The 17917-nt window shown below is 40.9% G+C and overlaps 1 protein-coding gene across 1 annotated transcript in view; it reads left to right on the forward strand.

The window, feature by feature from the left end:
- The first annotated feature begins 13365 nt into the window (after positions 1-13365).
- Positions 13366-17917, forward strand: part of PCSK5 (proprotein convertase subtilisin/kexin type 5) — a 380395-nt gene continuing 375843 nt past the window's right edge. The window contains exons 1-2 of the mRNA XM_006029202.2: positions 13366-13392; positions 15682-15750. Of these exons, the coding sequence (XP_006029264.1) occupies positions 13366-13392; positions 15682-15750 (96 nt within the window). The remainder of the gene's footprint in view (positions 13393-15681; positions 15751-17917) is intronic.

The following is a 17917-nucleotide window of genomic DNA, read 5'->3' on the forward strand; positions in this document are numbered from 1 at the left end:
TAACTGGCTTGGGCCTCACCAGCTGGAACAACTCACATAGTTGTTCAGACGACCGGACCATCTGCGTCGCAACTACAAGCGGCGTAAGTAAACGTTTTTGCAACCATTAAACCTTGTCTGCCTCTCCATTCACCAGCCCGCCCTAACGAATGAGCAATTTCTAAATCACCTCGAGTCGGCTCTGGCCATCCAAGACACTGTGTTGAAAGCAGAGCCAATTTTCACCACACTGCTATGAAACATGTTTGATTATCCCATTTTAAAGATAGGGAAATCGGGAAAAGGGATGAGAAAATCAATGTCAGAACTAGGATTAGTAATGAGGTCTTTCTGTTTCCCAGCCCTGCAAGTGTCAGAGCTAGAGTTCAGGGATACAGGTTGTAGCCATGTTGGTCTACAGGCAAAAGGAATCAGAATTCTTGGTAGAGGTGATATCTTTTATTAGACCAACTAGATATTTGCAAAAAAAATGTTTTTTATTTAAAAGCTTTTGGGCACACATGCCCTTCTTGAGGCATAAGAGAGTGCAACAATTGTAAAATTTCTCCGAGGTGGAAATTAAAATTCATATTTCACAGGGGAGCTAGAATTAGCATTTGGGTCCTTGTCTCTCAGCCTCACGCTCATTTCTCTGTACCACTTTGCTTTTGCTTCTCTAAATGTCTTATGCAGTTTTACTTACTTATGTCTTTGGCAATCCTGACACGGCAGAACATTTAGATGAGTCTATTTTTGAAACTATGCTAACGACAATTATTTAAAAAAATCCCTGCACTGTGCTGTATTACTAGACTTCTTCTTCCTTAAATATGACACTCTCCAATTTGTGTGCCTCGAAAGGCCAAGGTGTACAATTTAATTTTGTTTATTTTTCCTTGCCAATTTAATCATATATTTTAACAATTCCACAACGTCATTGCTTTTTTCCTCCTTAATTAGACATCAGGTTTTTAAACTGAATGACAATGATCACAAGAGTTCCCTCATCTCTTTCATGTTATAGTAAAAGACTGTGAGATATTTTTGCCCCTAAGTCATTTTAAATTTGACAGCAGGACTATTCATTGTAGAACTGGCTGCAATTAAAGCAATTATGCAGATCACACGTCTTTCTAGTTTAATGGGTGGACTTTTTTTTAGGGCAGCTTCTCTGAGTCTCAGAATAGAGGAGAATAAGAAAAAGGAAAGGGGAGGACAGACAAGTTGACCACCTACTGAATAGGTCCCACAGAAGAATTAGAAAATTTGTTAAACACCTTTGTCCAGGAGGAAACTCCTGCAGTGAGCTTTGCATTTCAGCTTTCCAAAGGTCATCATCACAACTATACCCTGTTCCCAGTTCCTGCTCCCCATGCAGGAAGTGGATGGCACACTTTGCAAACATTGATCTGCCTCTGTTCTTTGCAATGAAATTCAAATGGAAGTAACTGGAACGAACAATAAAATAGTGAGGAAACAACAAAAGAAATATTGAATAGGGGTCTTCATTGTAGAAGTCAAAGAAAGAAAAAGGTCTTGATCTAAAATACCTGCATTTCCACCTCCTGAGTTGGGAGGGGGAAGCAGGGTAAGAACAAACAGGTCACTAATTAGATGCTCTGCATGATATCATCTTGTTTCTATACCTACATAACATAGCAACTGTGATGGAAATTACAGGCATTCAACACCTTTAAAACTCAGGCTACAGTTGATGTGTTTTCAGACACACTTGTTACTGCTATCTTTGCAAGACCCTATTCAAAGCCTCAGAGAAAGATGACAAATTGCTGTCATATATACAGGCATAAATCTGGCCCTGGCATCCCAAGAAGCTCACAAGACCATGGGATCCTATGGGAACTACTGACACTCTGACTGCTGTATTTGGACACTTAAGTGAAAATAAAATTAAATAAAGAGACTGAGGATCATCCATGATGGAAGTTATTGCTATGTCACAAAGGATTGCTTGCTACCTGTGCTTTCTCTTTTTTGCTACTGGGACAATATGGCTAGGGACAGACATTACACATAAACCGGTTTAAGTGATCAGAAACTGAAAATAAACATCAAGTTCATTTGGGAACCTTTTCATATCTTCATAATAAAAATAGGCTAATACACTATATCAACAAAACAAATGGAGGGATTAGAGAAATGCCAACCACTGCAAAAATATTACACAAATGTGTAAGATGGAACAGCTAACAGCTCACCAAGCCAAACTTCAAAAGACAAAACTCACCCTCTGATCAAGACACATGATAGTACTGGTATACTGTCCCTCCTGGGGAATCCATTGTTTTCATGTTCTTGTCATTATAGTGCTCACTTGACAGAAGATGCTATAATTATAGGTATGCAAGTGACTTTCAGAGAGAGAGCCTGTTTTCACAGCCACCTGAAAAATCCACCTAAGTTTATTCTGCCATTTCTGAATTCCATGTTCTACTACCATTTAAAAAAAACAAACCCACAATAATACTGAATTTCCCCCCAAGTAACTCAGAATGCATCCACATCCAAAGTGATCATACAGATGTCTGAGCATTCCCCTGTACATATGGTCAAATTCTTGACCATGATGCAGCTACAGGCCCCAGATCAGGCATAACTGGTCCAGAGAGGGCCAACTGTGACCACTCACTCCCCCTGTGCCAACATAGCAGGAAACAACATGAAACTTAGACACTCCTATCTCTGAGTAATTTATGGCTTTATTTCTGTTCCTGTGAGAACCTTTGAAGCCTCTGAAAGTTAAAGCAGTCTTCAGGTGTCTCTGAACAAAGCAGAAGAACACCCCTGCAAAGATCTGTTGCTAGGTCAATCAAGCATAAAGGAGGCCTTTAAATTATCATACATCTCCCTGACCTGTTCTCTGTGCGGGTCAACTGCAAAGCCTAGGATTTGACCTATACTGAGGGTTTGAGCTTACAGAAATGCACATGTGCACATTCTCTCCTAAGTTAACTTTTGTCAATGAAAGCCATTTGGTAAGAGTGGGAGCCTCTCAGCTGAGGATTTGTTAAAAGTTTGAGGTCAAATCCTGATCCCATGAACATCAACAACAAAACTCCCATTGCTCCTAGTTAGGAATTTATAAGAGTCTATTAAGGACTTGAAGCAATTTAAACATTTCTGCTGCTTTATCAACTTATTAATGACATAAGTTTACCATAAGCCTTAAAAAAGGTTGGTGAAGGTGTTTAGTCTTCTCCTTTTAAAACACTAAGAAGTAACTTCTCCAAGGTCTAAAACCTATACATTCCTATACAGATAGCAATTTCATACTATCATTTGGTGACTCCCATTAAAACCATAGTTGTACTAGTTAGTTAACCAGCCCTTCATATTATGAAGAATGTTGTTGTTGTGTTTGCAATAAATATTGTTTCATGCAGGCAAATGTGCCAGGTGTATAAGGTTTTTCTGTTTATATATGCAAGGCTGAATCATGGCCAGGACTATATTGTGGCAATGAGGTTTAAAGGGATTCAAAGTTCCCCTTAACTCTCCTGTGGAGGCTTCTGCACATTCCAGTGCAGAAGAGGATTTAAGATCTTCAAAGCTACTGTAGCCCTCTCCAAAGAAAGTGTGTTGGAAGAGACAAGGAGTGATCACCCTGTCAAATGTAACTGAAATTTTAGTTGCACTCTTGCCTTGGGGAATGCACATTGCAGTGGGTATAAACCTGGTGCAACATGCTCATTTTTTGGAATCACATGTCTTCAAATCACAGTGTCTCTGTCTGCTGTAAGATTGGCACAACACCATACTTCTATTTAACATAGGACTAATGGCAAAGCTGCAACTGAGGAACTTTAACAATTTACTTTCCTTAGTATTATTACAAAATGAATGGTTTATCATTTTCTGATGCTATTCGCTTTTACTAATTTTGTTTTACCTACACTAACAGGTGGTTTATTTCTGCCTGCAATAACCTGTCCTCTCCATCCCCATCCCCTCCCCCACCCCCCCAATCAGTTCTTCAAACATCTGGAGGTAGAACTTTTAAATTAACTGTTGCATTTTGATCATTTTTAGCCTCTGTCAGGCTTTGGTATTTACTTTCTTGCCTTTCCAAGAATTAGTCTGGTAACCTCCTTTTGAGTTTTATCAGATCACTCCAACTTCTGTGATATTCCTTCTGAATGGATTTCATGATGTAAGAACAAGTTTCCTTGAGACAGTTGCTACAGCTGGCTTCCGTGTGTTAACATCTCATCCTGACAACATCTCCCTGTGACATAAGAGATGAAAAGCTTGGCAGTTTTGTTACATTGCTGCTTTGCTTATGTTGAAAGGTTTTCAGATTGTTCCTCACCTGTGACACTACTGATGGTGATGGCATCAACAAAGATTGTTTTGTTGGCAGAGATACTCTAGTTCCTGTCATAAGTCACAATGCATAAGCCCTGTTTCTGTTAGAGGAAGCAACAGCTCTTGATGACAATATCATTGCCTCCTTGGCAGACTAAGGAAGACATGTCCAAGTCAAATTAAGGAATTTGTCCATGAATTGATGTTGTTGATCCACATCAAAAGGCTATACATCTGTAATAGTGTGGTTTGGACACATCTTGAAGGTCGTTGGATAGTTTTGTCCGTATAAGGTCACTGAATCCACCCCTTAATACAGACACGTTAGAAGCAAAACATTTTAATTCTGTGTACTAGTTTCTGCTTTCAGTTATTGTGATGTAAAGCTAAAATATCTCTATTGACATCAGCAAAAATATTGAATTCTGGTTTTAAACAGAATAAGTAAGATCAGCAAAAAGCCCAGGAGTACAGCTAAACAAATTATTCACAACAAGTAAGTTACTGGACAATGATAGAGCAGTCTTGCACCTTATTCTATGAAGGTAAATTCCTGTGCACCTGTGAAGAAGTGTTGAAGATAAATTGCAAGGAAGATAAATTGGAGATTTTTCTACCTTTCTGCTGATGGCATGAGAACCACAAGATTTTTCTTATTTATGAATTATTTGAATATTTAAAATGATAATTTTTGCTTTGATATTTTGCTTACTCCGTAGCTTGACTGGGCACACTTCATTTTACCCACCTGAATCCAGATATGCAAACTATGTTGGCAAGTTGTGACTGATCAGGTAAATTGCTCTGTATCATCTATGTCCTTGACTGAATGAGCATCACTCTTCTGACTGGGAGGAGATCTTGAGGAAGCCTGTAGGCTTTTTTATCTCTCAGAGAGATAGCATGGATTAGGTTATTTTAAACCTGTTCCTTTCTGGGTCATAGAGGCCTTGCCTGAGGCACCATTCCTAGAAAAAATAGATGAGTATGAGATTTACTGGCTGGGTAAAGTTTAAAGTCTAACTTTTGAATGTCATATTCACAGGACAAGCCTGGTTATTCACACAGTCTTATTACAAGTGAATCAAGACTCTTGGGAAAAGTTCAGGGAACCTCATTTGTTGCTCTGTCAAGTAGTATCCTACTTATATAGTATGTATCACTTCCTGAGTGACTATTTAGAAGTCCAAGATTAATGGTCCGTGATAATGCCAAGAGTAAATCTTGTTTTAAATATATATGCAATAATATTTTGTGAGATTTGCCCAACTGTACCCATGATCTAGTGTCGAAATCAGCTACTATCTAAATGAATTCTCAGCAAAGAACCAATCTTTCAGAATAACAAAAGGTTACAGGTTTCCAGTGTTATAACGCTATCATCTACAAGGTGGCTCTCCCTAGACACTTATTTTTTACTAGCTATTTTTGGCAAAGGAAGGGTGTTTTTTTTGGAGCCATTAACCATCAGAAATATTGCACCATTTATCATAAACAGGTGCTTGCACAATATCTACCACAAGAAAGAATCCGGAGCTTATTAACATGAAGAGCAATTTTTAATAGTGTAACACTGGAAAGCCACAAAGAGGTGAAATTACCAAATTAATAATAGGAACTATGGCAAATGATCTCACCTGATTTGTTGTTATGACAAACATTCAGCTATTGAATCAAAATTAAAAAAAAAACTCCAGTCCTTCTCTTGCTATTATTAACTCACCAAAGGAATGAAGGTAAAAAAAGAGAGAGGACAGGCAGAAGGGGGAGAATGAGAGTGTTAATGCGGGTGGGGCAATTTGACATAACTTAGAAATAGTGGCTTGAATTTCTTCCCGAGTGAGTGAAACCTTTCCAGGAGTAATCTAATTTCCTCATGACTGTAGGAGTTTAATTTCCCAGTAGCAGGGAAAGGTGGTAAACATTGCCTCTTGCTTCACTCACAATATAAATCCAAAACAAAATCACTTTAATTTAAAAAACTAGTTAAGGTTCCTCAGTGACAACAATGTACTTTATCATCAGTATCACATCATTTAAAAAAACAGGGCACTTAGAGGCAAGGAAATGAATAGTTAAGGACATCGTAAATCATATACTCCCCACATAATAAACCCACACATTATTCTTATCAAGTATAAAGAAATGTCTATTTCATTGCAACTAGCTTCATTCTGATCAGGGTATTTTTAAAAAATATATTGGCTATTTTCATTTTGGTATTTAAATATTTTCTTTCAATTTAAAAATAAGATCAGCTAATATTGCAATAGCCCTTCCATAGTTAAGTTTGAAACAAGGTTTATTTGACAGTCCATTTTTGCAACATACATCAATCCACTCCTTATACTTGAAATAAAGTATTGGAATGTATGTTTTTGTAGTTGGTTTAGGTTGAGGTAGGATTTCTGTAGTATTTTCCTGAAGTCTGGGATACTAACCCTGGGGAACAGTGAACCAGACACTTAAGCCAGCAGAAGCAGCTACAGCAGAAGTATCCTCACATAACACTGACATGATCAGACTATGACTTCTGCAGTTCCTACTCAGAGGGTACGTCTACATGTGTGCTTTAATGCACAGTAGCCTATTTTACTACACATTAAAGTGTCACATAAAAAATGCGCAATTATGCTAATGCGCAGTAAAATAGGCTACTGAGCATTGTGTCACTTAAAAACCATGCACATTTGTTACTGTGTATTAAAGCAGCCTAATGTGCTTTTCTTTAGAACCTCATATTGGAGGTACTAAATTTAACATGCATTAGAAAAAGTGCCTTAATGCATATGTAAATGCACCCAGTATGTTCTTTCCCTTTCACTGATTGGCTGCTTACTGTCTCTTCACTCCAACACCTCTCCTTCTTTTTTTCCATCCTATTCCCATACTTTTCTCTGTACCCCTTATATCCCTTTCCTTCTTTCTTCTTTCAGTTAAGTTCTTCCTGTCTTCCATTCTCTCTTGCCTTTGACCCAAATGAATTAAAATAATAAAGAGGAATGTAAAGTAAAGGAAACAACATGCCAAAGTGATGCACAAATAGATAGTGGGGTTAGAGTGGTGTCATTGCTCAGAGACCTGAGGAAGGGCATTTTGTGCCTGAAAGCTTGTCTAACTTTTCTCCCAACTATGTTGGTCCAGTAAAAGACATCACAAAAGAAGCCTTGACCCATTACATAAATAAAGAGAGAATAATGTATGGACTCACATGTAGAAAATGTAAGACCTTTCCAAGAAAAACAAAAAGATACCCAAAACAGCAAGGAAAAAGCAAAGAAGAATGAGTTATTTTAATACATTAATTACATAGTTGCTCAGTTAGGGATCTTGATTATTGCATATCTTAATTATTGTTGACTCTCTGTTGTTTTTCACCTTGTGAAAAAGTGAGTTCTAATGGAGGTATCAGAATAAGAAGAAAGGAGCAGCTTGATGAACTAGAAACTGGGAGCACACAAAAAAGAGGTCTGGAAATGGCTGTGGAGCAGATGAAGGTCAATACTACTAATGGAATGGACTGCTGGAATGCAATAAGAGTCAATCAGGTCCTTGGATGATAAGACTCTAGAAGGAGTGTCTGGTCAAGGGTAAAGCATAGATGAAAATATCCCTGCTATAGTTCCTTTCAGCATAGATGAAAATATCCCTGCTATAGTTCCATCCTGATGGAAGCAAGTAGGTTGGGGAAAGCAAATGGAATATATGACAAATTATATTTCCCCTATATGATTAAGCATATTTGTCTGTTTGCTTTTCACTTGTGTCAATAATTTGGGAGTCTGGATACTTTCCCAGTTGTCACTGGATGATCATATTTCAGCAGGGAATGATCCTGTTGCAACCATAATGTACATAATAAATAATAATAATACAATGCATGCAGCGGTGGAAAAAGAGAATCATGGGATTGATAGTACCTTTGCATTTGTTAGCTTCCATGATATTATGATAAGAAAAGGAAATTATATATCTATCTTCAGTTCAGTTGAGTCAGCACGATAGGAAAAAGTGTAGGCATCGTGACACTGAATCAAAGGAGGGCTGAGAAATAGAGTTAGCTTGAATGACTCTTGAGTGAAAAAATTTTATTCCCTGTGTAAGATGTTATTCATTTGACATATTTTTATTACCATCCCCTTCAACAACCCCCACATCATTGCCCTTCACGCAGAAGCCCAAAGTCATTCTCATAACTAAACTTTGCAGTAAAACCAACAAGAGAGGAAAACATATTTCTTTGGTGTCTGTTTTGCAGATGTGTTTATTATCAAATGCTACTGTGGGTAGAGGAACTGTAATTCCCATCCTCAGAAAATTCAGAGGGACTCAGATAACACATAAAACCAGAACAAGATGGGAACTGACTGTGACAAAACCCTAGCGTGTCAAGATGCTCCCAGAGACACATGCTGGGTTTATATAAGTTTAGTGGTCCCCCCACTCCACTGAACTGATATGCCTAGGTTATTCATTTGCCTGGGGATATCCATATATTCATTTGCCTGGGCAATTTACCAAAGGTGCTTCAGTCAAATAAACAGGAAAATAGCGGGGTTATTACATGGGAGTTTTCCCCCAACCTACCTTCAGGAGAGCCAGAGAATCCTCTTGAGAATGTCTATGGCTCTGCAATACTGACACCTTAAAAAACCCCCCAAGAAACACAACACTGAAGGCCAGAGAGAACCTGGTCACAACCATATGGAACATCCTTTATCACTCTGTGTGTGTGTGTGTGTGTGTGTGTGTGTGTGTTTGTGTGTACGCACTTTTCCAGCAAAACTATTTTAAAAGAAAATTATTAAAGGTGCAAAGTTAAGCCAGATTTAAGGTTGTTCAGGGTGTGATCAGGAAAGTCTGGGGTATGATCAGGCCCCCCACTACAGAAAGGATGTGGACAAATTGGAGAGAGTCCAGCAGAGGGCAATGAGAATGGTTCGGCGGCTGGGGCACATGACTTCTGAGGAAAGGCTGAGGGAACTAGGCTTGTTTTGTCTAGAGAAGAGAAGACTGCGAGGGAATTTAATAGCAGCTTTCAACTACCTGAAGGGTGGTTCGAAAGAGGATGGAGCTAGACTGTTCTCATTGGTAGCATATGACAGAACAAGACAGAAGAGTGGTGGCATATGACAGAACAGGCTCAAGTTGCAGCAAGGGAAGTTTAGGTTAGGTATAAGGAAGAATTTTCTCACTAGGAGGATAGTAAAATACTGAAACAGGTTACCCAGTGGGATTGTGGACCCTCCATCCTTGGAGGTTTTAAGACCTGGTTAGGCAAAGCCTTGGCTGGAATGATCTAGTTGGGGCTGGTCCTGCTTTGAGCAGGGGGTTGGGCTAGATGACCTCCTGAGGTCCCTTCCAGCCCTCATTTTCTGTGATTCTATGATTCTAAGTTCAGTGAAGATGAAATCTTTGGAGATTCCAAAGTCTATGTCTCTACTGAGCCATGTGTGAACCATGATTCTGCCAGGCTTAGACCTTGCCTAAATTTGGGTGGATTTTCATGAGCTCACATAACAGCATATCTTGAGTACAAAGATTAAATTTCAAGACCTACTCCAAAGCATACTGACATTGTGTGTTCAACAACAATATTTTCTCTACCCTTCTCTATTCTTGTTCCCAGAAACAACTGAAACATTCTTCGTTGACATGTTTCCCTGTTCTCTCCTTCCCCTTTCCTACACCTCTTTCCCCCCCTCCCTTCAAAATAAAATCCAGTTACAGGCAGAAAGCTAGCATGGAAAATTCTGGCCCAGATGTTTATATTTTGGCAATGCTTGAGGCAACTTAGAGTGGGGTCTTAAAAAGGGAAATTGTATAGGATAGTTGGTAGCTATACCTGTTAGTAATAATACTAAATCTCTTACTTTATAATGCATAACAATTGGTAATATCACTGATAATGGATGAATCTCAGATGCTTAACATGGTCTTTTGGATTTAGATAAACATCTGCAAATACTGGGGCCACTCTAAGTCCTGAATCATCAATGATCAGCATCTTCTTTTGTATGGCTGACTTAGAGGAACAATTATAAATCCAGTTTAAGGTTAGTTAACCTGTCTAATGCTCTTGAGGAACGGGAATGTATTTCTGCAATGTTACCATCCTAAATGAACCCCTGGAACTGAAACCCACACTTTCTTTTCCCTGCTAGCCACTATACTACCCACCATGCCCTAAAGCCTCTTACTCCAAAATGTGACCAACATATATTCCAGTTCTTTCTGAAATTAGAATCCCAGGACTTGTTACTTCTGATGACTTCTTGGCAGGCTGTTAGACCTGTTCACTTCAAATATATTGCAATTTTTTATTATACTAACAGAGTGCATTGCACATCTTTAAAGCTCCAGAGTCTGAAATTTAACCAGAAGGCTTAAAAAGTCAAAGTGAACCACAACCAGAGGTCCAGAAGAGAGGCTGGCAGAGCTATTGAGGCACTAAGATTTTCAACAGTAAGGTAAGTAATATAGAGAAAGGGTCTGGAGACTAGGCAGAAGAAACAGAATAGGGACAGGATTAGATTAAATGGGAGAGCAGCTGGAGCACAGACAAAGAACGACATCAGCATCAAATGAAGAGTAAAAGTGAGAAACGGGTTGAAGGATTGGTAACACTAGTAAGGGCCAGGTTGGAATCAGGGTTAAATTTGCATTTATTATAGAGAAAGGCTCACATATTGGTTTCCATAATACCAGCAGAAAGACATGGTAAACAAATAACAGAGGGAGAAGGAGTAGGCTGTGGTGATGATGGTAAAAAAGAAAAAGATTTGACTGAACACTGGTGAGTTAACCTGAGCATTTACTTGAGTGTTGTCCCTCACCTAACATCCATCTACACACAAAATCATTTCCCTCCCTCCCATCTCAAATGTGATAGTATCTTATGGACTATTCTAGAGTATAAACTAAGACCCATGTACTGATTACTTGTGAGCTGGTAACCTATCAGCTTTGAAATAAACCATTTGCATGATGATAGTCCTCCAATAAATTTCTATACTTCATCCATGTGCTCTGGAGGATAGACACCTTCTCTCACAGATCTATGTGAAAGAATTACAGAACAGTCTGGTTTACTGCAGTAATAAGTTTAAGAACTCAAAAATCTTAGCTCCTCACTGGTATAGTTTTGCAGTTCTCATACCCAAGCTTGGACAACTCAGGTTTTCCTACTCATGGGCCAGCCACCTAAAAACTCTGCAGTGAATATAAAACTCTTATATACATTTCTAAGGGACTGATTTTTGCTTTTCGGGAAGCAAAAATCAGAACAAAAAATCAGAACAAAAATTCTGATTTCAGAACTTAGTATTTGTCTATGCAGCCCAATGCAATGCCATTCTGAAATACCTGAGCTACTTCTGAACAAGTTAGGTCATGTATTGAAAGCAGCATAGCCCCTTTTTCACCTAAAATAAGAGACCTAGTTTTTTGTTGCACACTGATCTCCAGTAGGGAGATCATTTTTGGTCAAGCATACTTTAAACCTGTGATTCTCAACCAGGGTGGCATGGCACTCTGGGGTGCTTGGAAATCCATTCAAGAGCACCACAGGTGCCACACAGTATTATCACTATTAGGTATACAGACATGATCCACAAGATAAGCCCAGAGATTTCAAATAGAAATGTGTAGACATGGTCTTTCTGAGTCCTTTGCAGTAGAAAAACTGCACTAGTATTTTTCTGTAGTCAAAAAGAGAGTTAATATTAAGAGCTGGGGGGTACCTTGAGTCTATCCAGAGATGCCTCAAGTCTAGAGAGGTTGAGAACTACTTCTTTAAACATTCCAAACATACACTGCTGTGAAAGTGAGCTGACTTGTGTAATGATTACTGAACTGATCGCTAAGGAGGCCCAATGCTGGAAGAAATTTAATATTATTTTCAGTGAATGTGGATCTGTGTATATTACAGACCCTCTTGGGCCCAATCCTACTCCTGATCAAGCCAATGAAAAAAATGCTAGTTATTTCAGTGGAAACAACATCGGGGCCACTGTTTGCTAAAGAGTGAGTCATTATATGTGAAATTCCTAGAAGAGACATGCTGCACAGAGATCTGGAAACTAAGGACAGAGGTGAATAATATGTCGTAATAAGTTTAGCAAACGATAATGCAAACCACAGAAGAATGTTGTGCAGAAGAGACTATTTCCCAGCGAATTACATTTTAGAGACAAGGACCATGCAATTTAGTAACACAGTGAGTGGATTTTCCTGATTTTCCCCCTTTGGATTATGTGTTAAGGGGAGAAGTTGATTATTAATATAGTACCAAGGCCATAGGAAAAATAAATGAATTGGGTAATATTAATATGGATCATATGGATTGGATTGTTTTTATTTAATGTGTTTCCAACTGAGTTAGGGAAAATGCATGTTTTAGAGCAGGGAACTGAGGGTCAGGGCATTTTGGTATGTCTTCCATGTTGGATAGTGCTATGGAGTGCTGCTGTGAAAACGCATTCTCCCCTCTTGTTCCCAATTCCTAAGCTTTGTATGTCAGACAGACATTTTTGGCATGCGCCCAGTATGTATCCAGCCCCCCTCTTGATATATCAGTCTTGGTCATGCTGTAATAAAAGCTACACATTTTTTTTGGTGTGCTGTGCACACAGATGAGGACTGAGTGGACAGAACATGTTTTCATGGTGGTGCTCACTAGTGTTTTCCATTACCCTTTGGGTTCATCTACACTTGTGTTACAGATTTGCCATGCGAACGTCTGCAGATTACTTATTTTTTATTCCAAAAAGAATGGGTATGTTTTTTAATGTGACTTAGTCTCAGATAAGAATTAATACTTTGAATTTATGTTGTGTTTTTCATTTTCCAGTAGATTTATAGGTGCTAATGAATTCTCACAATAACCCTGAGAAGACTTAATGGGTTTTTATATGCCTATTTTACATATAAACAAGGCAGAGTGCTTAAGTTATTTGTACAAGGCCACCATAGTAGATGGTCTTAAAAGCTAGGATTAGAACTCAGTACATGAACGTCGCATGCCTCCTGAGGCTGGCGGGGCACAGCAACCACTCGCAGATGGTGGCAGCAGTGGTGGCAGCAGGGGTAAGTGGAGAGCTTCCGCAGGCAGCTGCAACGGTGTTGGTGGTGGTGGGGAGGGGTGGTGAGCACCAACCAGCAATCAGCGACTGCCCACAGATGCTGCTGGCAGTGTTGGCAGCGGGGGTGGGGGCAAGTGGCAACCTCCCGCAGGTGCAACCAATGCTGCTGGAGGTGGCTCATCTCAGGGGGTGCACTATTGATCTCAGGGGGTGTACGTGCACCTGCATGCACCCCCTACATGTCGCCAATGACTCAGTACCTCCTCATTTCCAGCTCAGTGCTCAGGTTGGTAGATTTTACAATGTTTTTAGGTTAAACCTCTTGTTTTCACTTATCATGATGGTGATATAATACAATACACTTATGATATTGCTAATTATTTACATGCATTAAAGTATCCCTCGCCACAGTATCTGATCCCAATGAATATCTAGAGAATACACACATATATTTTCAGTATAAGTGAGGTGTCAATATATTTTTTTTAATTTGCTACTATCCAACAACATTTGCAGAACAGCACATCAAGAATTGCAGTGAGAATCCAGACACTCACTTCTCTTGGATTATTATGGGGTGTCATCAGTTAATACCTGTGTGACATTACTAAGAGCTGGGTTTCTACTTATCATTTTTTCTGCAGCAGGACTACATTGTGGTTAACTAGGCGGGGCCCCCATTGTGTACAAACACAGAGTAAATTGTCACAACCCAAAGTTGTGGTTTTTTGTTTTTGTGCGCTTCGGCACCGCTAAATTATGTCCCCGCCAAATTGCAGCTCCTTTGCACGGTAGAGTTTTCTGCTGCAATAGAGAACCCGCGTGCAAAACAGTATTTCCCGCCAGTTTGTAGCCTTCTTTGCATGGTGCATTTCTTTTGCATCATAGTGATGCACGGTGCAAAGGAGTTCCCGCCATTTGTATTTAGATTCGCGCCACATTATTGGCCGATCCTAAATTATGCACACGTGGCGGCTAGCGATTGGCTTGCTAGCTTGGGAGGTTTGCGCCCAAGTTGGAGAGAGAGAGAGAGAAAGCAATTGGAGTTTGGGAGAAAGAGCGTGAAGATTTCTAAGCACTGCTAATCCCTTCGAACCCAGCTTTTCTTCTCCTTAAGAGGGCAATAGAGGGCCGACTTACCGAACCCACGGAGTCTTAACAACTCCAGGGGCCTATTTACCGAACCCACGGAGCTTCAACCACTCCGGGGGCCAAACGGCCTCTAGCCTCTCCCCGTCACCGAGCGCAATCCTAAGACATATCCCTTTCCTTTGAAACTACCAAACCCCGCGTGCCCGGGCTGCTGGCCACAGCCCGTGTGCGCAAAAACGGGTCCGCATATCGCTCCCGGCTCGCACATGGCGACATGGATGAGATCGGGAGGCGGCCTGCACATAAATGACAGTCCTTCACTGATGGAACTTAAAACTGAAAGAGACTAAGTTGTTATAGCAGTGATTCCCAAACAGGTTGCTGCAGCATGCTGGGGCACTCTGAGATCCTTTCAAGAGTGGCCCAGGCTGCTATGCAACATTGGTTATATAAACACAATTCACAGGATAAACCTAGACCCTTCAACAGATGCCAATTGGAACAGGTTACCTAGAAAGGGTGGTGGAATCTTCATCCTTGGGAGTTTTTAAGGCCCAGCTTGACAATGATCTAGTTTAGGATGGTCCTGCTTTGAGCAGGGGGTTGTACTAGATGACCTCCGGAGGTCCCTTCCAGCCCTAATTTTCTGTAATTCTATGATGCATGAAATAAGAATCCACAGTGTTAAAAACATTCTGAGTTATTTGCAACATTTTGAGTTATTTGCAACAGAACTGCTCTATTCTTTTTCCACAGTGAAAACTAAAGGTGTGCACAGAAGTGCTCCATGCACATTTTACAGTGCTATAATTTACAGCACTTTTTATAGCAACTATAAAGTCACAGTGCTTTTAAACATGACAGAAGTGCAGTGTTTGGAGGTTGAGGGGGAAGCTCTCTTAGCCTCCCTGAACTTTCCAGGGTAGGAGGCAGGGGTCATTCCGCATCTTTTTGGGGCTTCTACACTGGTCAGAAATTTGACCTGCATTCAGAAGTTATTTTAAGTGCTGTAGGTTGCTGAAGTGCTGTAAAACACAGCATTTCAAATTTAATACTTCATTTAACAAGGGTTAATTTAAAGTGCTGTTCCAATTTTGAAGTGGTATAAAGCCATTCATGTCTGTTAAGTCAAAGCAATAAAGCCCTTTCAATGGTGAAGGTGTTCTTTTCTACCAGATACATATTTTATGCTCTTGGTTAGGTGTCTGTGCTGGAGTTCAAGCTTCTAGTCACATCTGTCACAACCCGAGTTACCCTAATGCCTGTCCAGGTAAAGAGCATCTGTGTGCTCTCAGCCAATGCACTTGCAGGCCAGGGCAGCCCCTCTCCATGTGTGTATTTCAGTATAAGTGAAATAACTGATGTGTCAGGAGTTATTTATTTGATACTATGTAACATCATTTGCAGAACAGCACATCAAGAATTGCAATGACAATCCATTCCATCGAGGAAGAGGGTGCACCAACTGCAGATGCTTCTTCAGCCTGACAAAGGGTTTTTAAACCCAAAGCTTGTTAAGAATTTTTTTTCCAACTATTTAAGTTTGTCTAATAAAAGGTATCAGATTCACCCAAACAACCTTGCCTGCCAATGATAATCCAAGCACTCACTTTTCTTGGATTATTATGGGGTGTCATCAGTTAATACCTGTGTGACATCCATAAGAGCTAGGTTTTTAATTATCATTTTTTCTTCTGCAGGAGTGCGTTGTGGTTAACCAGGCTGGGACCCTATTGTGTATTAACACAGAGTAAATGACAGTCCTTCATCCAAGGAATGTAAAACAGAGGGGGTCTTGAGTCTAAACAGGGGGTTAGCAAAGTTGAGAAGCACCGTTACGGTATTCCTGATGCAAACTGGAAGTGAAGGAGGAGGTGTTCTTTTCTACTGGACATGTATTTCATGCTCTCTGCTGGTGTTCAAGCTGCTAGTCACATCTGTCACAACCCGAGTTACCCTAATGCCTGTCCAGGTGAAGAACGTCTGTGTGCTCCCAGCCATTGCGCTTGCAGGCCAGGGCAGCCCCTGTCCATGCGTGTATTTCAGTAAAAGTGCAATAACTGATGTGTCAGGATTTCTTTAAAAAAAACCGTTTGCTACTATGTAACAGCGTTTGCCAACAGCACATCAAGAATTGCAGTGAGAATCCAGACACTTGCTTCTCATGGATTACTTTGGGGTGTCATCAGTTAATACCTGTGTGACATCATAAGAGCTGGGTTTTTTAATTATCATTTTTTCTTCTGCGGGAGTGCATTGTGGTTAACTAGGCTGGGCTAGGGTGGCCATCATAGAGGACTGTCCAGTTGTCCTCTGTCCTCTATTGATACAAAACCCGACACCTTTATGTCCTCTATTTTTCTCTTGATGTCTCTATTTTCTTCTTCAAGAGAAAAATAGCGGACAAAGGCATCGGGTTTTGTATCAATAGAGGACAGAGTAGCAGAAAACCAGAATGTCCTCTGTGATGGCCACCCTAGCCCAGCATGGTGTACAAACAGAGTAAATGACCATGAGTGACTGGTGCCTCCTGAATCTGGGGGGGCACCCACAGAAGCCGCCAACGACGGTGGCCCTGTTGGGGAGGGGGGGTACCAGCCCTACCAACAGCATCAGTGTTGGCCATCATGGGCGGGTACCAGCCCTGCACCCCCTACCAGTCACCTATGTAAATGACCCAAGGAACGGAAAACGGAGGGGTGCCTTGAGTCTACCCAGGGGGCTAGCAAGATTGAGAGGCACCCTGACAGTATTCCAGATGCAAACTAGAAGTGAAGGAGGTGTTCTTTTCTACCTGACATATATTTCATGCTCTCTGCTGGTGTTCAAGCTGCTGGTCATATCTGTCCCAAACCGAATTACCCTAATGCCTGTCCAGGTGAAGAACGTCTGTGCGCTCCCAGCCCATGCGCTTGCAGCCCCTCTCTCTGCGGCAGCCCTTTCCTTTGCCATCACATTTAAAACAAAAAAACTAGATTGAAAAAAAAAAATAGCGAACTCCTCTGCCGGGCTGTTTGTTTGAGGAGCCCGAGTGAGGGATCGGGAGGCGCTAGGACCAGGCTGCTGGTGTGGGACGGGAGGCAGCCGAGGAGAGGTGGGGGGCTGCAGAGCCACTTCTGCAGGGAAGGCGCTGCTGCCATTTCCACTCACTCACACTCCGCACTCACTACTCCGGGAGGGAGGGAGGGAGGGAGGCTCCAGAGTCTGACTGAACTGAGGAGCTCAGCTGCCAACACTCACACATTGCCTCCTGCTGCTGCTGCTCCTGGACTCTGGGCAAGAAGGGAGGGGAGAGAGAAGGAGCAGAAGAAGAGGAAGAAACTGAACAGGAGAGAGAGATAACTAGAAGGGGGAGATCTGAGGAGGCAAGAAAGAAAAGCAGAGGCTCCCTCCCTCCCCTTCACACACGAGACTTTCCTTGTAGCTGGGTCGGGGGG

Source organism: Alligator sinensis, unplaced genomic scaffold (genome assembly GCF_000455745.1).
Source record: "Alligator sinensis unplaced genomic scaffold, ASM45574v1 scaffold204_1, whole genome shotgun sequence".
NCBI lineage: Eukaryota > Metazoa > Chordata > Crocodylia > Alligatoridae > Alligator > Alligator sinensis.